This window comes from Elephas maximus, chromosome 1 (genome assembly GCF_024166365.1).
Source record: "Elephas maximus indicus isolate mEleMax1 chromosome 1, mEleMax1 primary haplotype, whole genome shotgun sequence".
In the NCBI taxonomy this organism is placed as follows: Eukaryota; Metazoa; Chordata; class Mammalia; order Proboscidea; family Elephantidae; genus Elephas; species Elephas maximus.
Window position 1 is genome coordinate 11,690,505 of NC_064819.1, and position 25,189 is coordinate 11,715,693.

General features: G+C 36.0%; 1 protein-coding gene across 4 annotated transcripts in view; it reads left to right on the forward strand.

Moving 5' to 3' along the window:
• STXBP5L (syntaxin binding protein 5L) overlaps positions 1-25,189 on the forward strand; it is a 379,510-nt gene that overhangs the window by 124,964 nt on the left and 229,357 nt on the right. For 3 of the 4 annotated variants that reach the window (XM_049877576.1, XM_049877583.1, XM_049877594.1), the window contains 2 exons: positions 13,491-13,625; positions 20,935-20,998. In XM_049877576.1, the coding sequence (XP_049733533.1) occupies positions 13,491-13,625; positions 20,935-20,998 (199 nt within the window). The remainder of the gene's footprint in view (positions 1-13,490; positions 13,626-20,934; positions 20,999-25,189) is intronic. The other variant, XM_049877603.1, reaches the window with a different exon arrangement.

Below are 25,189 nucleotides of genomic sequence, written 5' to 3' on the forward strand. Positions count from 1 at the left end.
CAACATCTAGTTATTCTGGTTTCAGGTCAGAAGAGGTGGTGGTTCGTGTGGGCTATTAGTCCTGTGAACTTCTTTGAGTCTTTGCTTTCCTTTATTCTCTTTTGCTCCAGATGAGTAAAGACCAATAGTTGTATGTTAGATGGCTGCTTAGAAGCTTTTAAGACCCCAGACTCTACTCACCAAACTAGGATGTAGAACATTATCTTTATAAACTATGTTATTGCAATTGGCTAGGTTGTACCTTTTAACCCAGTAAACTTATGCTGTGAGTTGTTTGGATATGTCTAGGAAGTCTTTGTAACTGAGCCCTCTGTGCCTTATCATGTGTATGAATATATATGCAGCACACACAAACATGGGTATACATATGCCTACAGAGACACCTGTGCATGCATGTGCATTTACTTCCATATGCCCTCCTATATACATATATGCAAACATATCTACCTATGTAACCACACACATATTTTTTAGTTGTTACTGTTGCAAAATTGTATATCTCATATCATTTACTGAAATTGTCCCCTTTTCTTGTGTACTTCTTGGTGTCTTCATTCACCTTGGTCAAGTTGTGCAGAGTTCACCCATATTTGGTGTTCCCTTTCCCATTGCCAAAAATAGCCATGTGTCTACTATCTAGAAAGTCATTTCCCTTCCTTCTGCTTCCCGTCTCTAGAAACCATCAAGGAATGTCATTTTCTGTGTGTGTATCTATTCTGGACTTTTTAAAATAGTGGGACCATGCCATATCTGCCTTTCTGTGATTGACTTATTTCACTCAGATAATGTCCTCCAGATTCATCCATGTTATATTTTGCAGACTCCTTATAGTGTCGCTATGAGTCAGAATCGACTTGATGGCACTGGGTTTGGTTTGGTTTTTTGGTTTATTGCTCTTTTTAGCTCCATAGTATTCTATTGTATGATTGTATCACAATTTGTTTATCCATTCATCTGTTGATAGATGCTTAGATTGTTTTCATCTTTTTGCTATTGTGAAAAATGCAGCAGTGAACATAGGTGTGCATATATCTATTCATGTCACTGCTTCCTTAACTCTTGGATATAAACCTAGAAGTGAGATTTCTGGGTCATAAGGTATTTCTATTTCTAGTTTTTGAGGAAGTGCCATATCATTTTCCATAGTCGTTGTACCATTTTACAATCCCACCAGCAGTGTATGAGTCCAACATTTGTTTTCTGGGTTTTATTTATTTATTTGATCATTGACATTTTTGCAGGAGTCAGATGGTATCTCCTTGTAGTTTTCCTTTGCATCTCTTAAGAGTTTGGCTGCTAACTTAAAGACTGGTAATTTGAACCCACCAGCTGCTCTTTGGAAACCCTATGGGACAGTTCTACTCTGTCCTGTAGCGTCACTATGAGTTGGAATCGACTTGACAGCAATGGGTTTGTTTTCGTTTTGTTTCATTTGTTGATGGCTAATGAGCGCGAGTGTCTTTTCACGTATTTGTTGGCTGCCCAGATGTCCTCTTTGGTGAGTTGTCTGTTCATATCATTTGCCCATTTTTTGATTGGATTGTTTGTCTTTTTGTTGTTGAGTTGTCGAAGTTTTCTATATATTTTAGAGATTAGACCCTCATCAGATATGTCATTGCCAAAGACTTTTTTTTCAGTCTGTAGGTTCTTGTTTTACTCTTTGGGTAGCTTTAGCTATTCGGGGTCTCTTTCTTTTCCATGTGAGGTTGGAGATTAGCTTTTCCATTTTATAAAAGAGTGTTGTTGGAATTTGGATCAGGATTGCATTATATCTATAGATCACTTTGGGTAGTATTCACATTTTCACGATGTTATGTTTTCCAGTCCATGAACATGAAATGTTTTTCCACTTATGTAGATCTCTTATGGTTTCTTGCAGTAGTGTTTTATACTTTTCCTTCTGTAAGTCTTTTATGTCCCTGGCTAGTTTTATCCCTAGGTATTTTATCCTTTTGGGGGCTATTGTAAGTGGGATTGTTTTCTTTATTTCCTTTTTGGAGTTCTCTTTGTTAGCATAGAGGAAACCAGCTGATTTTTGTGTGTTGATCTTGTACCTTGCCGCTTTAGTGAATTCTTCTATTAGTTCTGGTAACTTTCTTGTGGAGTCTCTGGGATTTTCTATGTATAGGATCATACCATCTGCAAATAAAAATAGTTTTTTCTTCTTCCTTTCCAACTTAGATACCTTTATTTCCCTATCTTGCCTTATTGCTTCAGAATTTCCAGTACAATATTCAATAAGAGCAGTGATAATGGGCATCCTTGTCTTGTTCTCAAGGGGAATAATCTCAATCTTTCTCTGTTGAGAATAATGTTGGCAGCTGGCTTTTCATATAAGCCTTTAATTATGTTGAAAAATTTCCATTTTATTCCTACTTTGCTGAGAGTTCTCAGGAAAGAGTGTTGGATTTTATTAAATGCCTTTTCTGCATCCACTGAGGTGATCATGTGATACTTTTCCTTTGTTTTACTTATGTGGTGAAGTATGTTGATTGATTTTCTAATGTTGAACCATCCTTGCATACGTGGATGATTCCCATTTAATCGTAATGTATTATTTTTGTGATATGCTGTTGAATCCCGTTGGCTTGAATTTTGTTGAGAATTTTGGTGTCTTTTTTATATTTATGAAGGATGTTGGTCTGTAATTTTTTATTTTTGTTGTGTGCTTGCCTGACTTTGGTATCAGGGTTGTGCTGGCTTCATAGAATGAATTAGGGAGTGCTTCTTACTCTTCTGTGTTCTGGAATAGTTGGAGTAGATTGGTATCAACTCTTCTCTGAATGTTTGGTAGAATTCTCCAGTGAAGCTGTCTGGGCTGGGACTTTTTATATTGGGAGTTTTTTTTTTTTTTTTTAATGACATCTTCATTTTTTTCTTTTGTTGTAGGTCTGTTCAGACTCTGTACCTCTATTTGTTAGTTTAGGTAGGTAGTGTTTTTCTAGAAATTTGTCCATTTCTATAGAATTTCAAATTTGTTGGCGTACAGTTTTTCATAATATTCTGTTATGACCCTCTTTAACCCTGGTGGTGTAGTGGTTAAGTACTATGGCTGTTAACCAAAAGGTCAGCAGTTCGAATCCACCAGGTGCTCCTTGGAAACACTATGGGGCAGTTCTACTCTGTCCTTTAGGGTCGCTATGAGTCGGAATCGACTCGATTACGATGCTTTTTTTTGTTATCTCAGTTCTGTTGTAATGTGACCCACTTCCTTTCTTATTTTGATTATTTGTATCATCTCCTTTTTTTCCTTTGTCAATTTGGCCAGTGGTTTGTCAATTTTATTAATCCTTTCAAAGAACCAACTTCTAGTCTTGTTGATTATTTCTATTGTTTTTCTGTTTTCTATTCCATTTTTTTCTACTTTGATTTTTATTATTTCCTTTCTTCTGATAATGTGGTCATCTTTTTTGTTCCTCTTCTATTTGCTCAAGTTGGGTTAAGTTATTGATTTTGGCCCTTCTTTTTCATGTGTGCATTTATTGCTATAAATTTTCCTCTGAACACTGCTTTTGTTGTGTTCCAGAGGTTTTAATATGTTGTGTTTCATTCTCATTTGATTCTAGTAATTTTTTTAATTTCATTTTTAATTTCTTCTTTTACCCAATAGTTTTTAAGTAAGGTGTTATTCACTTTCCATGTATTTAATTTTTTTCCTTGTTCTTTCTGTTACTGATTTCTAGCTTTATAGTGCTGTGGTAGGAGAAGATATTTTGTATTATTTCAGTGTTTTTGAATTTATTGAGGCTTGCTTTGTGGCCTAAAATATGGTCAGTTCTGGAGAATGATCCATGTGCATTGAAGAAGAATGCGTTGCATTGAAGAAGAATGCGTACTCTGCTGCTGTTGGGTGGTGTGTTCTGTATAAGTCTTTGAAGTCAAGATGGTCGATGGTGTTATTTAGATCTTTTGCATTTTTGTGGAGTTTCTTTCTAGCTGTTCTGTCTGATCATCATCAAAAGTAGTATGTTGAAGTCCTACTATTATTGTAGAAATGTCTGTTTCCTTTTTCAATTCTGTTAAGAGTTTGTTTTATGTATTTTGGAGCTCTGTCATTGAGTGCATCAATAATATTGTTGTGTCTTCTTTGTGAATTGACCCTTTAGTCATTATATAATGCCCTCCTTTGTCTCTTGCAATGAATTTTGACTTAAAGTCCATTTTATCAGAGATTATTAATTCCACTCCTGCTCTCTTTTAGTTACCATTTGCTTGATATATTTTTTCTTTTTGGTTTGCTTTGTTTATTTTTTTTTAATTTTTTTAACTTTTATTGAGCTTCAAGTGAATGTTTACAAATCAAGTCAGTCTGTCACATATAAGTTAATATACATCTTACTCCTTACTCCCACTTGCTCTCCCCCAATGAGTCAGCCCTTCCAGTCTCTCCTTTCGTGAAAACTTTGCCAGCCTCCAACTCCCTCTATCCTCCCATCCCCCCTCGACAGGAGATGCCAACACAGTCTCAAGTGTCCACCTGATATAATTAGCTCACTCTTCATCAGCATTTCTCTTCCACCCACTGTCCAGTCCCTTTCACGTCTGATGAATTGTCTTCGGGGATGGTTCCCATCCTGTGCCAACAGAAGGTTTGGGGACCATGACTGCCAGGATTCCTCTAGTCACAGCCTGACCATTAAGTCTGGTCTTTTTATGAGAATTTGGGGTCTGCATCCCACTGATCTCCTGCTCCCTCAGGGGTTCTCTGTTGTGCTCCCTGTGAAGGCAGTCATCGACTGTGGCTGGGCACCAACTAGTTCTTCTGGTCTCAGGATAATGTAGGTCTGTGGTTCATGTGGCCCTTTCTGTCTCTTGGGCTCTTAGTTGCCGTGTGACCTTGGTGTTCTTCATTCTCCTTTGCTCCAGGTGGGTTGAGACCAACTGATGCATGTTAGATGGCCGCTTGTTAGCATTTAAGACCCTAGACGCCACATTTCAAAGTGGGATGCAAAATGTTTTCATAATAGAATTATTTTGCCAATTGACTTAGAAGTCCCCTTAAACCATGGTTCCCAAACCCCCGCCCTTGCTCCGCTGACCTTTGAAGTATTCAGTTTATCCCGGAAACTTCTTTGCTTTTGGTCCAGTCCAGTCCAGTTGAGCTGACCTTCCATGTATTGAGTGTTGTCCTTCCCTTCACCTAAAGCAGTTCTTATCTGCTAATTAATCAGTAAAAAACCCTCTCCCTCCCTCCCTCCCTCCCTCCCTGCCTCGTAACCACAAAAGTATGTGTTCTTCTCAGTTTATACTATTTCTCAAGATCTTATAATAGTGGTCTTATACAATATTTGTCCTTTTGCCTCTGACTGATTTCGCTCAGCATAATGCCTTCCAGGTTCCTCCATGTTATGAAATGTTTCACAGATTCGTCACTGTTCTTTATCAATGCGTAGTATTCCATTGTGTGAATATACCACAATTTATTTACCCATTCATCCGTTGATGGACCTCTTGGTTGCTTCCAGCTTTTTGGTATTGTAAACAGTGCTGTAGTAAACATGGGTGTGCATATATCTGTTTGTGTGAAGGCTCTTATTTCTCTAGGGTATATTCCGAGGAGTGGGACTTCTGGATTGTATGGTAGTTTTATTTCTAACTGTTTAAGATAACGCCAGATAGATTTCCAAAGTGGTTGTACCATTTTACATTCCCACCAGCAGTGTATGAGAGTTCCAATCTCTCCGCAGCCTCTCCAACATTTATTATTTTGTGTTTTTTGGATTAATGCCAGCCTTGTTGGAGTGAGATGGAATCTCATCGTAGTTTTAATCTGCATTTCTCTAATGGCTAATGATCGACAGCATTTTCTCATGTATCTGTTAGCTGCCTGAATATCTTCTTTAGTGAAGTGTGTGTTCATATCCTTTGCCCACTTCTTGATTGGGTTGCTTCTCTTTTTGTGGTTGAGTTTTGACAGAATCATGTAGATTTTAGAGATCAGGCGCTGGTCTGAGATGTCATAGCTGAAAATTCTTTCCCAGTCTGTAGGTGGTCTTTTTACTCTTTTGGTGAAGTCTTTAGATGAGCATAGGTGTTTGATTTTTAGGAGCTCCCAGTTATCTGGTTTCTCTTCATCATTTTTGGTAATGTTTTGTATTCTGTTTATGCCTTGTATTAGGGCTCCTACGGTTGTCCTCATTTTTTCTTCCATGATCTTTATCGTTTTAGTCTTTATGTTTAGGTCTTTGATCCACTTGGAGTTAGTTTTTGTGCATGGTGTGAGGTATGGGTCCTGTTTCATTTTTTTGCAAATGGATATCCAGTTATGCCAGCACCGTTTGTTAAAAAGACTATCTTTTCCCCAATTAACTGACACTGGTCCTTTGTCAAATATCAGCTGCTCATACGTGGATGGATTTATATCTGGGTTCTCAATTCTGTTCCATTGGTCTATGTGCCTGTTGTTGTACCAGTACCAGGCTGTTTTGACTACTGTGGCTGTATAATAGCTTCTAAAATCAGGTAGAGTGAGGCGTCCCACTTTCTTCTTCTTTTTCAGTAATGCTTTGCTTATCCGAGTCTTCTTTCCCTTCCATATAAAACTGGTGATTTGTTTCTCTATCACCTTAAAAAATGACATTGGAATTTGGATCGGGAGTGCATTGTATGTATAGATGGTTTTTGGTAGAATAGACATTTTTACTATGTTAAGTCTTCCCATCCATGAGCAAGGCATGTTTTTCCACTTAAGTATGTCCTTTTGAATTTCTTGTAGTAGAGCTTTGTAGTTTTCTTTGTATAGGTCTTTTACATCCTTGGTAAGATTTATTCCTAAGTATTTTATCTTCTTGGAGGCTACTGCGAATGGTATTGATTTGGTGATTTCCTCTTCGATGTTCTTTTTGTTGATGTAGAGGAATCCAAGTGATTTTTGTATGTTTATCTTATAACCTGAGACTCTGCCAAACTCTTCTATTAGTTTCAGTAGTTTTCTGGAGGATTCCTTAGGGTTTTCTGTGTATAAGATCATGTCATCTGCAAATAGAGATAATTTTACTTCCTCGTTGCCATTCCGGATGCCCTTTATTTCTTTGTCTAGTCTAATTGCCCTGGCTAGGACTTCTAGTACAATGTTGAATAAGAGCAGTGATAAAGGGCATCCTTGTCTGGTTCCCGTTCTCAAGGGAAATGCTTTCAGGTTCTCTCCATTTAGAGTGATGTTGGCTGTTGGCTTTGCATAGATGCCCTTTATTATGTTGAGGAATTTTCCTTCGATTCCTATTTTGGTGAGAGTTTTTATCATGCACGGGTGTTGGACTTTGTCAAATGCCTTTTCTGCATCAATTGATAAGATCATGTGGTTTTTGTCTTTTGTTTTATTTATGTGGTGGATTATATTAATGGTTTTTCTAATATTAAACCAGCCTTGCATACCTGGTATAAATCCCACTTGATCGTGGTGAATTATTTTTTTGATATGTTGTTGAATTCTATTGGCTCGAATTTTGTTGAGGATTTTTGCATCTATGTTCATGAGGGATATAGGTCTATAATTTTCTTTTTTTGTAATGTCTTTACCTGGTTTTGGTATCAGGGAGATGGTGGCTTCATAGAATGAGTTGGGTAGCATTTCGTCATTTTCTGTGCTTTGAAATACCTTTAGTAGTACTGGTGTTAATTCTTCTCTGAAAGTTTGGTAGAACTTTGCAGTGAAGCTGTCCGGGCCAGGGCTTTTTTTTGTTGGGAGTTTTTTGATTACCGTTTCAATCTCTTTTTTTGTTATGGGTCTATTTAGTTGTTCTGCTTCTGAATGTGTTAGTTTAGGTAGGTAGTGTTTTTCCAGGAATTCATCCATTTCTTCCAGGTTTGCAAATTTGTTAGAGTATAATTTTTCATAATAATCTGATATGATTCTTTTAATTTCAGTTGGGTCTGTTGTGATGTGGCCCTTCTCGTTTCTTATTCGGGTTATTTGTTTCCTTTCCTGTATTTCTTTAATCAGCCTAGCCAGTGGTTTATCAATTTTGTTAATTTTTTCAAAGAACCAGCTTTTGGCTTTGTTAATTCTTTCAATTGTTTTTCTGTTCTCTAATTCATTTAGTTCAGCTCTAATTTTTATTATTTGTTTTCTTCTGGTGCCTGATGGATTCTTTTGTTGCTCACTTTCTATTTGTTCAGGTTGTAGAGACAGTTCTCTGATTTTGGCTCTTCTTTTTGTATGTGTGCATTTATCGATATAAATTGGCCGCTGAGCATTGCTTTTGCTGTGTCCCAGAGGTTTTGATAGGAAGTATTTTCATTCTCATTGCATTCTATGAATTTCCTTATTCCCTCCTTGATGTGTTCTATAACCCAGTCTTTTTTCAGGAGGGTATTGTTCATTTTCCAAGTATTTGATTTCTTTTCCCTAGTTTTTCTGTTACTAATTTCTAGTTTTATTGCCTTGTGGTCTGAGAAGATGCTTTGTAATATTTCAATGTTTTGATTCTGCAAAGGTTTGTTTTATGACCTAATATGTGGTCTATTCTAGAGAATGTTCCATGTGCGCTAGAAAAAAAAGTATATTTTGCAGCAGTTGGGTGGAGAGTTCTGTATAAGTCAATGAGGTCATGTTGGCTGATTGTTGTAATTAGGTCTTCCGTGTCTCTATTGAGCTTCTTACTGGATGTCCTGTCCTTCTCCGAAAGTGGTGTGTTGAAGTCTCCTAGTATAATTGTGGAGGTGTCTATCTCACTTTTCAGTTCTGTTAAAATTTGATTTATGTGTCTTACAGCCCTGTCATTGGGTGCATAAATATTTAATATGGTTATGTCTTCCTGATCAATTGTCCCTTTTATCATTATGTAGTGTCCTTCTTTATCCTTTGTGGTGGATTTAAGTCTAAAGTCTATTTTGTCAGAAATTAATATTGCTACTCCTCTTCTTTTTTGCTTATTGTCTGCTTGATATATTTTTTTCCATCCTTTGAGTTTTAGTTTGTTTCTGTCTCTAAGTAGTCTAAGGTGTGTCTCTTGTAGGCAGCATATAGACGGATCGTGTTTCTTTATCCAGTCCGAGATTCTCTGTCTCTTTATTGGTGCATTTAGTCCGTTTACATTCAGCGTAATTATAGATAAATAAGTGTTTAGTGTTGTCATTTTGATGCCTTTTCGTGTGTGTTGACAATTTCATTTTTCCACTTACCTTTTTGTGCTGAGACGTTTTTCTTTGTAAATTGTGAGATCCTCATTTTCGTAGTGTTTGACTTTATGTTTGTTGAGTGGTTACGTTTTTCTTGGCTTTTATCGAGTTATGGAGTTGTTATACCTCTTTGTGGTTACCTTATTATTTACCCCTATTTTTCTAAGTAAAAACCTAACTTGTTCTATATCGCCCTGTATCACTCTCCATATGGCAGTTCTATGCCACCTGTATTTAGTCCCTCTTTTTGATTATTCTGATCTTTTACATGTTGACTTCAGTGATTCCCTGTTATGAGCATTTTTTTTTAATTAATCTTAATTTGTTTTTGTGATTTCCCTATTTGAGTTGATATCAGGATGTTCTGTTTTGTGACCTTGTGTTGTGCTGGTATCTGATATTATTGGTTTTCTGACCAAACAATTTCCTTTAGTATTTCTTGTAGCTTTGATTTGGTTTTTTCAAATTCTCTAAACTTGTGTTTATCTGTAAATATCTTAATTTCGCCTTCATATTTGAGAGAGAGTTTTGCTGGCTATATGATCCTTGGCTGGCAGTTTTTCTCCTTCAGTGCTCTGTATATGTCGTCCCATTCCCTTCTTGCCTGCATGGTTCCTGCTGAGTAGTCTGAACTTATTCTTATTGATTCTCCCTTGAAGGAAACCTTTCTTTTCTCCCTGGCTGCTTTTAAAATTTTCTCTTTGGTTTTGGCAAGTTTGATGATAATATGTCTTGGTGTTTTTCTTTTTGGATCAATCTTAAATGGGGTTTGATGAGCATCTTGGATAGATATCCTTTCGTCTTTCATGATGTCAGGGAAGTTTTCTGTCAGCAGATCTTCAACTATTTTCTCTGTGTTTTCTGTCCTCCGTCCCTGTTCTGGGACTCCAATCACACGCAGGTTATCCCTCTTGCTAGAGTCCCACATGATTCTTAGGGTTTCTTCTTTTTTTTTAATTCTTTTATCTGATTTTTTTTCAGCTATGTTGGTGTTAATTCCCTGGTCCTCCAGATTTCCCAGTCTGCATTCTAATTGGTCGAGTCTGCTCCTCTGACTTCCTATTGCGTTGTCTAATTCTGTAATTTTATTGTTAATCTTTTGGATTTCTACATGCTGTCTCTCTATGGATTCTTGCAACTTACTAATTTTTCCACTATGTTCTTGAATAATCTTTTTGAGTTCTTCAACTGTTTTATCAGTGTGTTCCTTGGCTTTTTCTGCAGTTTGCCTTATTTCGTTTGTGATGTCTTGAAGCATTCCTTAAATTAGTTTTTTAAATTCTGTATCTGATAATTCCAGGATTGTATCTTCATTTGGGAAAGATTTTGATTCTTTTGTTTGGGGGGTTGTAGAAGCTGTCATGGTCTGTTTCTTTATGTGGTTTGATATGGACTGCTGTCTTCGAGCCATCACTGGGGAGCTTGTTTTTCCAGAAAATCCACTAAAAAAAAATGTAGTCAGATCCCTATCAGAACTGCCTTTGGATTATAACCACCACCTTGTTCCCTGTAAGGATGAAAGTCCGAGATTTGGATCATATATGCTTGGCTGTAGCTGGTTCTGTGTTTTTAGTCCAATTAGGGATGGATTTTTGGTCCCTGGGTTTTTGTGGTTCCTTCTCTCAGGCTGGAAGAGTGGGTTAGGAAAAGACCAAAAGAAAAAAAAAAGGAGGGGGGGGAAGCAAAGCCGCCGCGGAGCTGTAGCCGTAGCCATTCTCCCTCTGGCTCAGGAAATTCCAATGTTAATGAAGCCGCCTGGGTAGGGTGGTGGAGGGATCAGAGAGATAGGAGAGTAGCACCTCGGAATATAGCCAGAGTTGGTTGTCTTGCTTGGAATGACTATTTTATCTGAGATTCCCGAGGGGCGTGTTGACTATGTGTGCTGGCTGTGTGGAGATTGCCCCCGGGGATCTGGCCCACTGAAGCCACGGTCAGATCCTCCGCTGCCAGTCCAAATCCCAGCGTCAAGGTTCCCCTGCTGGGACGCTGCACTCCGGACTCCAAAATCAGTCGCTGCCTCCCAGGGACTTCTCGTCCTGCCAGCCGCGTCGCCGTGCCGCCTCCGCGGACCAGCTGGGCCCCTTCCCAGGGTTAGTTCAGGGGAGTAGGGCTGCGCCCCGTGCTTGCGCCATAACAGCGCCAAGTCAAAAGCCTGGCGGCAAGATTCCCCAGCTGGGACGCTGCACTCCCAGCTCCAAGACCAGTCACTGCCTCCCGGGGACTTCTCCCACCAGCTGCGTTGCCACGCCGCCCGTGCGGACCGGCTGGGCCCCCTCCCGGGGTGAGTTCAGGGGGGTAGGGCTGCACCCCTTGTTTGCGCCGTCAGCTCCCCTGGGCCCTGACCTAAACCGGGCGCCAAGGTTACCTTACTGGGACGCTGGCTCCAGGCTCCAAAAACAGTCGCTGCTTCCCCGTATTTGTTTGTTTTCCATCTCTAAATCTGTGTTTGTTGTTCAGGGTTCGTAGATAGTTATGTATGTGATCGATTCACTTGTTTTTCCGAGTCTTTGTTGCAAGAGGGACCCGAGGTAGCATCTACCTAGTCCGCCATCTTGGCCCCGCCCTCCTCTCTTTTTTCCATTTTATATCTTTATTGCTTTTTCTGATTATAAAGGTAATCCATACTCATTGTTAACATTTCAGACAATTCAGAAATCATAAATTTTTTTAGAAGTTCATTTATAATTCCAATTCAGACATCATCTAAGTTTCTCAAGTTTGTTCTGGCAACAAATGGCACATAGTGTCTGTGGTTTACAACAGCAAACATGTATTTTCCCCTCAGGTTACAAAAGAGCTGCATCACGGCTGTGGATATTTTTTCCATCTTTTGATTTTTAACCTATTTATGTCTTTGTGTCTAAGGTGTGTCTCTTTTTGGCAACATATTGATGGGTCATGTTTTTTAATCCATTCTACCACTCTTTGTCTCTTGAGAGATACATTTAATCCATTTACATTCAGTGTGATTTTGATAGGTATGAATTCACTGCTGCCATTTTGTTATGTTTTGTGTGTGTGTGTGTGATATTAATGCTTTCTTTGTCCAACTTAATTTTCTGTCCTGGGTTCTTTTTGTATATGGATTTTCTTTTCACATCCTTTATTGTTGTAGTTTTTGTGTTTACTGAGTTTTTAAAGTTTTTCATCTTTATTTTGGTGAGTAGATTTATTAATTTTGTTTGTGGTTACTCTGAAATTTACCTTTATCTTTCTAAGTTCAAAACAGTCTATTATATCTTACTGTTTCCTTGACTTCCTCTTTATGTGGAACCTCTATAAATAGACCATTTATTCCCCCATTTTTGTTTTGAACTTGTCATTGTTTCCAGCTTAACATCTCTGGTTTCCTGCTATCAGTTTTGCAGCTTTACTTTAGTTTTGAGAATTCCTTCTGTTTGCTGTTCAAGATTCCAAGATTTTCATCTGTATCTGTTTCACTTGGTTTCTCAAGTCTTTGCTGTAGAGGGATGGCCTGGTGCGTTTGACTAAGCCATGTTGGGGCCTGGATACCCTTCATTATCTTTTTAAGCATGATTGAGGAAACATGATGGAACCTAACTAGAGAGACTGACAATGCTGGGAACAGAAGAATCTGGTAAATTCCCAGATTTCATAGATAGGAGTCTTGGTTGCTCTGAATATGGTACAGATTCCGAGAGCTGGTTAGAAAGCCCATTGTGGAGACGAAGGCAGAAGAGAATAGTGGATCTTTGACCTTTTAAGTTTTCTTTGTGCTACTTGCATGCCAAAAATCTGAATGAAAGTGAAATAATTTATCATCTCATATAGACATAGCTACACCTGTCTGTGAACTCTGAAATTTATGTTATATGTACCTAAAAGGTTGGCTGCTGACCAAAAGTTTGGCTTGATGTTTTTGGAAGTTTTATTTAAAATGAGTGTTGTCTAAAAGATAAATAACGTAGCTTGGTGGAAAAATGGTAGTTTTGCAACCAAAGAGGACTGAATTTGAATCCTGGTTTTGCCACTTATTAGCTGTCAGTCTTGAGCAAGTAAAAAAAAAAAATTTACAACCTCAGTTTCCTCCTTGTAAAACAGAAATAAATATCTGTCCTGCAGTATTGTTTTAAGAAACAGAAATAATGTATATGAAGTGTACAGCATCATATTGCCAGACCCATATGAGGCACTTGTGATTGTTATCATTACTGTTTTTGACGATATACTATTATTTATTTCATACTTTCTACTATGATTAAATGGAAATTGAGTATCTAGTAAATTTCAGTATTTATATAGCTATCACTACATAATGAGTGTAATATAATGCATAATGACTATAATATAAAAATATGCTTATCAAATATAAAATTTAGATATTTTAATTGTAATTTTCTTTTTTTCAGAATTACTTACTGTCATCTACCTTTCCAGAGTAAATGGCTCTATGTTGGAACAGAAAGAGGAAATACACATATTGTAAATATTGAGTCTTTCATTCTTTCTGGATATGTTATCATGTGGAACAAAGCAATTGAACTGTAAGTTTGAACTTCAGTATCACTTTATTTGGCTTAAATATTTCATATAGTTATGTAACGTATTTATTGAATTACAGTTATTTGAAACAACTAAAAAAAATTTTTTTTTATAGGTAATGTATGATTAATTTTAGTGAAAATTAATTTAAAATTTAAAACTATAAGACTTTTAAAAAATAGATATTTTAGTATTAACATATGCTAATTTTAGACTTTTCAAGCCTTGTAAATAATTAAGACTTATGCAGAGAAACTTTGATGATAAAGTAGTAAGGCTCATTCTACAAGTTATACGTGGAAATCTTCCCATTATTTTGTGGTCACACTTAGTATAGCCACTTCCAGTGGGAATGGCAAGTGGATTGTGACCACATTTAGTTTTATGTAAAAATAGCCATCATCAGTGCACCTGTTTTGTAATGCTGGTATCTTATTCTTCTTTTGCCTAATTAAAATATTTTTCTGGATTCAAAGGAGAAACAATTTATTAATACCTTTCATGTTGTGATATATACAGCTATTTGGGTGTGTTGATAATGGCAATAACAAGTCTGACTTTGGCACTGATATTTATGTTTCTACACATTTAAATATAAAAGCCTTTCGATGTGAAACTTATGGAATGCTAAGCTAATTGTAGTACATACATAAATAATTCTCCTTGTCTTTTAATCAGAAGGTCAATTTTTCTTTAATAAATTTTAATGCTATGAACATACTAGATCCCTAATTAGATATATGTAATTTGGGGCTGGTTCATTCTTCCATATATATTCTGAGTTTACATCATTATTTTTCTCCAGAATTCTGATTAAAGCATCCTATTTCCATGAAGTTTGACTCTGGTCTTTATAATAAATCTGCTATTCACTACCACCAATATTTCAATGTGCATGTATATTACTTGATAAGGATAGTTGTTAACTAGTTATATTCTTGAAACAGTATTCCTTTTGTGTTGTATCCTAATGTGTTTTATTAATGATAATTCTTCCTCTCTCATTAGATTAAGAACTATTCCAGGCCAGAATCTTTGTTGATTGTGTTTTTTTTTTTTTTTTACCATACTTGGCTTATTTGGGTTCTTTCCACACGAAAGCAAAAAAACCAAACCTGTTGCCATCAAGTTGATTTTGACTCATAGTGACCCCACAGGACAGAGTAGAACCACCCCATCTGGTTTCTAAGGAGCGGCTGGTGGATTTACACTGTCGGCCTTTTAATTAGCAGCTGAGCTCTTAATCGCTGCACCACCAGTGCTCCTCTTTCCACACTGTGGCTACTAAATGACTTTATTGAAGCACTAGTAATGTGAAGTTTCATGCTGCCATTGACTTACAACTTTCATTTAAATTTTCAAGATAATTGCTGTGAGCTATTTTGTTATTGAGTCAATTCTGACTTATTTTTTATTATTTGTTTCAATGTTCTGTTTGCGTATTTTTAAGAGCGTTTATCCTATAGACAATTATGTTTCCCAGAATAAGTTACTTAACTTTTTAGCCATTTGGGAAGGACTTTTCCCCCTATAATCTTAGTCGTATAAAAGCAATAAATAGTACTGCAGTTAATGCTTCTCCAGCTGCTAACCAAAAGGTCAGCAGTTCGAATCTGCCAGGCCTCCTTGGGAACTCTACGGGGCAGTTCTTCTCTGTCCTGTAGGGTCGCTATGAGTTGGAATCGACTCAACGGCAGTGGGTTTGGTTTATTTTTGGTTTCATAATGTTGTTTTAGCATGTTGGTTAAAACATGTAAACTTGAGAGCAGATTGAATTACGGAAGTTTTAAACAAATGCAATATTAGTATAAATAGTAATAGATGTATCGTTTATATTAAGGTGAATGCTGCTAATTTAGAAGTTTATTATCTTAAATAGATCACAATTTTACCATTCTTGCAATGTTGTTTGTATTAATTTACTTAAGAAATCCTTTCCATAACTATCTGAGTTATTGTGGAAACCCTGGTGGCATAATGGTTAAGTGCTATAGCTACTAACCAAAAGGTTGGCAGTTCGAATCCACCAGGCACTCCTTGGAAACTCTGTGGGGAGTTCTACTCTGTTCTGTAGGGTTGCTATGAGTCAAAATTGACTCCACGGCAACAGGCTTTTCTTTTTTTTTTTTAACAGGATCTGAACTATTGACTTATGTACATATATAGTCTATACTTTATGATTTCAGGACTAATAAAATCATAGTTAAAGATGTATATTATAAAGGAGTGTAAAACTAGGAAAAATTAAAAAGTAAAATAAGGTGCTTTTATTTTTCATAGTGTGATCATATACATTTGATTCAGCATCAGACTAGCATGTACATTTCTATATAAATCCTGTGCTTTATAGAGTTGTACCTGCCTATGAAAATGTCCTTGAAATATCCTCGTGAAATTATTAGTAGGCACAATATCATCACTCCATGTCTATTGGTTTATTTAGACCAGATTTCTTAAAAAAAGTGTTCCATGGAACTCTAGTTCCATTGTGATAGATACAATTTAAATGCCAACTTCCAGTCTTCCAGAATTGTCTTTTCATTGGTTTCTACCTCTTGAGATGCACAAAGATAGATGCATGCCAATTCTTGTTAATGTGTGTCAAATGTATAGAAAATGATAAAATATGCATTTAATAAAGTCATTTCATAAAAATTTTAGACAATAAATTTTAACAATACATTTTTCTAAGTATAGCAAATACGAGACTTGTCTCTAAGAGATACATGGGAGTATTTTGATTTTAAATCCTTATTTGAATTACTGTTCATTCAGTGTTTTCTGTTTTTCAGCTTTTTTTCTATTTTTAATGAATTCTCCTAATTTGAATTATAGGCAATTCCTAAAATTACCAATAGTTTATGTTTCCAAAATGTATATATTCGTTATTTGGAACCTGGAACACAGTTTCCGTATGAACAGTGATGTTTGCAGAATACATCATAAAGTGTGGGACTAAATCGCTTTTAAAAAATATTTTCATGGAAAATGATGTTCCAAGTTATGCAGTTTCTATAGGGCAGCCCTGGCATTAAAAAAAAAAAAAAAAGAAAGAAAAGGAATCTCTTCTTTGCTACATATGATTAAAATTTGAGCATGAAATTCAGAATTAAATCCTAAGTTCAAGTCTTAGATTTATCTAACAATAATTCAAATGTGGTGGCACAGTGGTTAAGCATTCGGCTGCTAACCAAAAGGTGGGCAGTTCAAATCCACCAGCCACTTCTTGGAAACCTGATGGGGCAGCTCTGCTCCATCCTATAGGGATGCCATGAGTTGGGTTCAACTTGATGGCGGTGGGTTTGGTTTTTTGTTGTTGTTGCTATATGCTAGATACTGGAAACAATTATGAACTGGAAAGACATAGCTTCTGTCATCCCAGAGCCTCCAGTTTACTGAAGTGAGAGTAAATAAAAAGCAATCACAATATAGTGGAAATATAGCAATTCCATAAAAAAGGACACCTAATATAGTCTTGAGGTCTCAGAGAAATAGCTGTGAAGAGAGGTATATCCATACTTGCATCTGAAAGATTAGTTTCAGTTAGATGAGTGAAGAGTAGGGGAAAGGGAGTAAGAGTGTCTAGGCAGAGGGAACAGAATATGTGACAGCAAGATGTGAGAGAATGTTCTGTTCCATGCACAGAAATTTTAAGTAGTTTAGTTGGTTGACATGGCTGGGGGAGAGAATGCAAGAGATAAAGCTGGAGAGTTAGAGTATATAATGTGATAGGCCTTATAAGCCAATTTGAGAATGTTGGACTTTATCTAACACCAGGAAGGAACTACTAGAGTGTGAAAGATTTTAAGCAGGAAATCAACTTGATCAGATTTGCATTTTAGGAAAACTATGAATACAGGTATGGAGAAATGATTGGAGGGAGAAAAGACTGTGTTATTGGTAACAGGGTGGCAGTTGTACAGATGGAGATAAGCTGGCATATTAAAAAGTTATTTAGATGATAGAAGAGACAAGACTTGGATATTTTGGGAGGAGGTAAAAAAAATAAGGAAAGAATTAAGGGTGATCTTTAGGTGTTTAACTTGAGCAACTATGTAGATAATGGTGCCATTTGTGTAAGAGTGCAGGAGATTGAGTAGGATAAAGGTAAAATAATGAGTTCAGCTTTAGATAGGTTGAGTTGTATGTGTATGCGTTCACATTGACTTGGTATGGGAGATGGTATAAAGTGGGATATACAGATCTGAAGGTAATGAGAGAGATCAAAATGTACATGGTTGTTAAAACCATGAGAATAAATGATTATTGTGCATGGAGTGTTTAGACAAAAAGTAGCAAAATGGTAGCCGGTGGATCAATTTTGATTCGCTGATATGTTTTGTTTGACCATCAGAGTATTTAAATATGTCCTAAATTTTTAGTTTTCAATATTTAAAAATTGATAGAGTAGACACAAAAATTTGCATTTCCAGCTTTTCATAGATGAAATTCATGATATGGCAGTTCTAGTCCGCATTCCTCAATAACAGTAATCAACTGGGGCTGAGTAGCAAGTTTCCTTTTAAGGTGAATCATGTGCTCTCCAGTTTGGTACAGGCACAGTACCTATTCAGCCTATTTTACTCATCTGCAATACCTGCCTGACTCCTGTGGTCTCTGGAATTTATGACTCCACATAATGTATGGAAGCAGAAGAAAGTCTAAGACAGAATACCAAGGAATGCCAATGTTTAAGATAATGGGAAGAGGAAAAAAAAAAGTCTACAAAGAAACTATCAATACCTCATTGTGACGAGTGGGAGAAATAAAAATAAATAGTGATACTTAGAAGAATTATTGAGCATTGTTTAGGTGGATATTACAGAAATTTAAGTTTATTGATAATTCTGTCTAAAATAATTTTTGTGGACTTTACAGAATACAGAATCCACAGATAGTTTTTTACTTTTTACATCAAGTTCTTATAATAAGAACTTGATAAGTTTGCTATGGAGCGCTTTGTGGTCTTTGGAAGTTTACTGTCAGGGAAAAAGTTGGTAGAAATATACCAAAATGCTAATAGTAATTATCTCTGGGCAGTGAAATTATGTGAGAGATTTTTTCCTCTTCTTAACTTTTGTGTGTCTTCTATATATTTTTAAAAACAATAATAGTATTTCTTCTATAGCCTCAGAGAGTCACTGCAAATAACCACAGTTTAATACTAGATTATTTTCTGTCTTTGAGCAGTTTATAGAGTCTGAGAATCCAAATGGAAAATCTTGAATCTGGTCTAATTAGTGCTTCCCAGATTATATGTTAGTGATTTCCTTAGTATGGCCAGTGGAAAAGAATTCTATAGACCAACAGCTTTGGAAAATATTGAAGATTCACAGTGTTTATTTGCTATTACAGGCTTTCAGAAGTTCTGTAGCAAAAAAAAAAAAAGTACTTAATTTTGTTTAATTCAGGCTCTTCCAGACTTACTTGACGCGGACCACTCTTCATGTGAAGTATCTTGTATCTCTACTAGTTTATCATGGAGTATACTTTGGTAAATGTTGGTCCAGTCAAACCCAAGAGGCAGGTAGTGGGTTTGTGGCTTGTTGGAGATTACTAGTTCCCAAAAGATAATTGAAGGACATTGTTCCTTATCAAAGGCATTTATACCTCTGTAAAGCACTGCATTCATATATAAATGATATATTACATATAAGTGTGGGAAAAATTGCAAAAAGTTCTATAAACGTTTTATGAAGCCCTTTCTAGTTCTTTTCTCCTTTCATATATTCTAAAATGCAATCATAACTCTGATTTGTAATTATCACACCAATCATAATTCATACTATTTATTGAAGCTTACTGTGTTTGGGGCGTCATGTTAGGTGCCATATGTATATGTATTAGCCGCCTCCCATCTGTCAGTGGAGGCTTGCATGTTGCTATGATGCTGAGCAGGTTTCAGCAGAGCTTCTAGACTAAGACAGACTAGAAGGGAAGGCCTAGCGATCTGCTTCCAAAAATCCAGCCAGTAAAAACCTAATGGATCATAGCAGTTTGATCCCATTGCACGTGGAGTCATCAGAAGTCAGGGGGAACTCTATGGCAGCTGACAACAACAGTATGTATGTTACTTCTAATCCTCACAACTGTTCAGTGGGGTTAGTGCTACTGTCCCCATATTTAGATGAGAATATTTAGAATGAATTCATTAACAAAATTTATAAATGTATAACAAATCTATATTTATTCCTCTTAGTCACTCTGGGGAGTCCATAATAGGGAAATCTGGAGTTACTTAATTTGTCACTTTTCTCTGACTGCCAATAATTTTTCGAATTTAAATTTTCTTCATTGTTTTGTGCACCATCTTTAATGGTTTTCATGTATGATCAGAAAAATAAACTAAAACTATGCCAATATAATTATAATAGAATTACTCTGGCACAATTAGGCCATGAAGAAAGGCTTTGGAAAATTGAAAAATAATAAATTTCTGGTCATATTGTATTTAACCATGACATAATCACACTGAGTGATATAAACTAGGAATTATAAAAGAAATATAACAAATACCAAAATAGATGAAATTTAAAGTCAAAATGACAGAGAGTCCTTTTAACAATGTGCTGTTAGAATCATTATTATCTTCTATTGATTACTGTAGCTAACCAAATAAATACGACATAACTAGAGAAATAGGTTTCTGAGTTTGTCAGGTTGCTAGAAAGTGGCTATCACTAGAGTTTCTTCATAAATCAAAGGAGCCTCTGTACTTTTCTTTAGGGGCAAAATCAGAGGAGATTTCATGTCAAAGGAAATCTTAAATCAGGGATGACTTTGCGGTTTGATTAAAACAGGTTTACAGCAAAAGCATTGTGGCTATAGAATTATTTCAAATTCTCAGAGGCTCAGATCTGGCAGCAGACATTTCAGATAATGAAGGATCCATTGTTATGTGGATCTATGTTCTTAAATCTGATTTAAAAAAAATCACTCTTACTTTAATAGATATCAGTAAAGAAAATGATATCTAAACTAAATCTGAACTAAAACCCTAAATATTGGAAGCTTATTCCAATAAAAGGTCTGGGTGGTGCAAACAGTTTGTGCTTGACTACTAACCTAAATTCTGGTGGTTGGAACCCACCCAGTGTGGCACCATGGAAGAATGGCCTGGTGACCTGCTTCTATAAACATTACAGCCATGAAAATTCTATGAAGAGTTCTACTATGACAAACATGGGGTCGCCATGAGTCAAAATTGACTCAATGGCAATAAGTATTCCAATAATTTCTTTGTTCCAGCCTCTAACTGTTAAGATGTTTTAATGTTTATTTTTTAATTACTCTTTTAAATTGATTTAACAGATCCACAAAGACTCATCCAGGTCCAGTTGTACATTTAAGTGATAGCCCAAGAGATGAAGGGAAAGTGAGTATTGTAATATTATTCTTGCATTTGTTTACCTCATTCCTGAATAAAGATGTTTCTTTCAAACATTTTATACCTACCATCTAGCACAGTTTATAGTATTCATTGTGATCTAAAATTAAAATTTGTTGAACTAATGAATGAGCAAATGAATGAATGTATGAACTATTCATATTAGTAATGATCCCATATTAAGTCTTTAGTTTCACCTAGGGCTAAAGCTGATATTTAATTCTAGAATTTTGAGGAAGGCATGTAATATGTAGAACAATGTTAATTTTTGAATATTCTATGCTTGAGCTTAATATGATTAATCAGTATTATTAATTATTAATCATTAGCCCCTGTTATTCAGTTTTGATAGTGATAAATGACAATATTAAATAATATAAATTAGCCAATCTTGATATTATAAATAGATAATAATATAGAAAACATCAGATTAAAGAAATAACCTTTATTCATCTTTATTATTTTATAATTTTCATTTGATGATGAAAACAAAGTCTATAACTTGAAAAGATTGTGGCACTGTCATTATAAAATAACATTTATTATGTCTCTTCAAGTATAATTTTTGCTAAATACTGTAGAAAGCACTTGAATAAATTATTTAGTATAGGTTTGGTCCTTTGTTTAGTTTTAAAGAATAGACTGAATTAACCAAATAAATATTGAACATGAAAGTCAAGTCTGCCTGATGGTAATAGAAAGAACATTATATTCCTTCAAATTAATTTGTAAATACAATGTAATTCCAATCAGGCCCCATCAGGCTTTATTTATTTTTAAATAATTGACAAACTGATCCTAAAATTAATCAGAAAAAGAAAATGCTTTGGGCAAGGCATTTTTGAAAAAGAAATACTGTGTGATGTTGGTACAGGGGTATACAAGTAGAACAATGGATATTCTAGATATTATGGGAATTTTATATTTTTAAAGCAGGTATTTCAGGACATAAACTATTAAATGGTGTTAGACAATTGGCTACCCATTTGGGAAAAAAACAGTAAGACCTCTACCTCAATTCACAGAAATAAATTCCAGGTGAAGCAAATACATGTAAATATGTCTTGTCTAAGGGTGTCCCTAATCTACAGTAATAACCCATTTCCTGTAGTTTCTTCTAATACTTCCAGGTATTTAACCTTGGCTAAATCACTTCAATTCTTGAAGCTCAGTTTTTTTTTTTTTTTTAATTTTTATTGTGCTTTAAGTGAAAGTTTACAAATCAAGTCAGTCTGTCACACAAAAACTTATATACACCTTGCTACATACTCCCAATTGGTGCCCAGCTTTTTAAATTGATAATCTTTTGTCACATAGAAATTTTTTATTTTGATATATTCCGTTTTATCAGTCTTTTCATTCGATTCCTTCTTTTTGTTTCTTATTCAGTAAATTTTTCCCTTCATGAGGGAAAATATAATTCTATTTTTTATATCAGTTTTAAGGATTTGTATTCCACATTTAGATTTTAATCCATATATAATTTATTTTATGTTGGTTCAAGACAGGGATGTTGTTTTATCTTTACGTGTAAATAATTCATTTATTGAATAGTCATATTCAATTTGTTGAATATGAATAATCAAGTTATTGAATTATTTATTGAATAATTCATTTATTGAATACAAATCCACTGATTTATATGGCCACCTCTGTCATGTATCCATCTTCCACATATTAGAGGATTTTCTTCTGGACTTTCTCTTCTGTTGTATTATGTTGTTTTTAGTTGCCTTCAAAATGATTCCAACTCATGGAGACCTTATGTATAACAGAATGAAACATTGCCCAGTCCTGTGTCGTTCTCACAATCTTTGATACATTTGAGCCCATTGTGGCACCTACTGTGTCAATCCAATTCGTGGAGGGTTTCCCTCATTTTCACTGACTGTCTACTAAACATGATGTCCTTTTCTAGTGATTGGTATTTCCTGATGATGTGTCTAAAGTAAGCATGATAAAATCTTACCGTCCTTGCTTCTAAGGAGCATTCTGGCTGTTCTTCCAAGACGGAGTTGTTCATTCTTCTGGCAGTCCATGTTATATTAAATAGTCTTTGCCAACACCATAATTCAAATATGTCAATTCTCCTTCGATTTTCCTTTTTCATTGCCCAGCTTTTACATCCAAATGAGGCCATTAAAAAGACCATGGCTTGGGTCACTTGCACCTTAGTCCTCAAAGGGATATCTTTGCTTTTTAACACTTTAAGGAAGCCTTCTGCAGCAGATTTGCCAATTCAACAGGTCCTTTGATTTCTTGTCTGCTGCTTCCATGGGTGCTGAGCTATGATCTAAGTAGAATAAAATTCTTGACAACTTTTACCTTCTCCATTTATCATGATGTTCTTTATTGGTTCAGTTGTAACAGTTATTGTTTTCTTTTTGTTCAGGTGTAATCCATATTGAAGGCTGTAATCTTTGACTTTCATCAGTAAGTGCTTCAGGTCATCTTCACTTTCTGTAAACAAAATTGTGTTATCTGCATATCATAGGGTGTTTATGAGTCTTCCCCCAATCCTAATGCCATGTTCTTCTTCATGTAGTCCAGTTTCTCAGATTATTTGCTCAGCATACAGGTTGAGTAAATAAGGTGAAAGGGTACAACTCTGCTGCACACCTTTTCCAAATTTAAACTATGCAGTGTCCCCTTATTCTGTTCAAATGACTAACTCTTGATCAATGTACAGGCTCTGCATGAGTACAACTAAGTCTTTTGGATTTCCCATTCTTTGTAATGTTATCCATAATTTGTAATGACCCACATAGTCAAAAACCTTTGGGTAGTCAATAAAATACAGGTAAACATCTTCCTGGTGTTCTCTGCATTCAGTCAGGATCCATCTAACATCTGCAATATTCCCTTGTTCCACATCCTCTTCTAAATCCGGCTTGAACATCTGTCAATCCCCATCACTGTATGGCTTCAGTCATTTTTTAATTATCTTCAGCAAAATTTTGCTCCAAAAATATGTATCTCTTCCAGTCGGTTGGCCTGTATTTGTCTTCTAAATCTCTTGACATGGATGAGTAAGTGCTTCCAGCATTGCGTCTGTTTGTCGAGGTATCTCAGTTGGTATTCCACCAATTCATGGAGCCTTGTTTTTCACCAGTGCCTTAAATGCAGCTTGAAGTTCTTCATTTAGTACAAGTGGTTCTTGATTGTGTGCTACCTCCTGAAAGGGTTAAATGTCGACCAATTCTTTTTGGTACAGCAGCTCTGTGTATTCCTCCCGTCTCTTTTTGATGCTTCCTACATTATTCAGTTTTTTGCCCATAGAATCCTTCAATATTGCAACTTGAGACTTGACTTTTCTCTTCAGTTTTTCAGCTTCAGAACTGCCAAGTGTGTTTTTCTCATTTGGTTTTCTAATGCCAGGTCTTTGCACATTTCACTATAATACTTTGTCTTCTTGAGCTGCTGCTCTTTGGAATCTTTTGTTCAGCTATTTTACTTAATAATTTCTTTTTTTTCACTTTAGCTTCTTTGTGCTTAAGAGCAAGTTTTAAATTCTCTTCTGACATCCATTTTTGTCTTTTCCTTTTTCTTGTCTTTTTAATGACCTTTTAGTTTTTTATTTATGTTGTCCTTGCTGTCATCCCATAACTCTCCTGGTCTTTGGTCATTAGTGTTCAATTTGTCAAATCTATGCTTGAGATCCCCAACGTGTCTGTCAGTTTGTCGTACTGTAGGGGCTTGTGTGTTGCTGTGATGCTGGAAGCTATGCCACCAGTATTCAGATACCAGCAGGGTCACCCATGGAGGACAGGTTTCAGCTGAGCTTCCAGACTAAGACAGGCTAGGAAGAAGGACCCGGAAGTCTACTTCTGAAAAGCATTTGCCAGTGAAAACCTTATGAATAGCAGCGGAACATTGTCTGATATAGTGCTGGAAGATGAGTCCCCCAGCTTTGAAAGCACTCAAAAGATGACTGGGGAAGAGCTGCCTCCTCAAAGTAGAGTCGACCTTAATGATGTGGATGGAGTAAAGCTTTCGGGACCTTCATTTGCTGATGTGGCATGACTCAAAATGAGAAGAAACAGCTGCAAACATCCATTAATAATCGGAATCTGGAATGTACGAAGTATGAATCCAGGAAAAATAGAAATCATCCAAAATGAAATGAAACGCATAAACATAGATATCCTAGGCATTAGTGAGCTGAAATGGACTTGTATT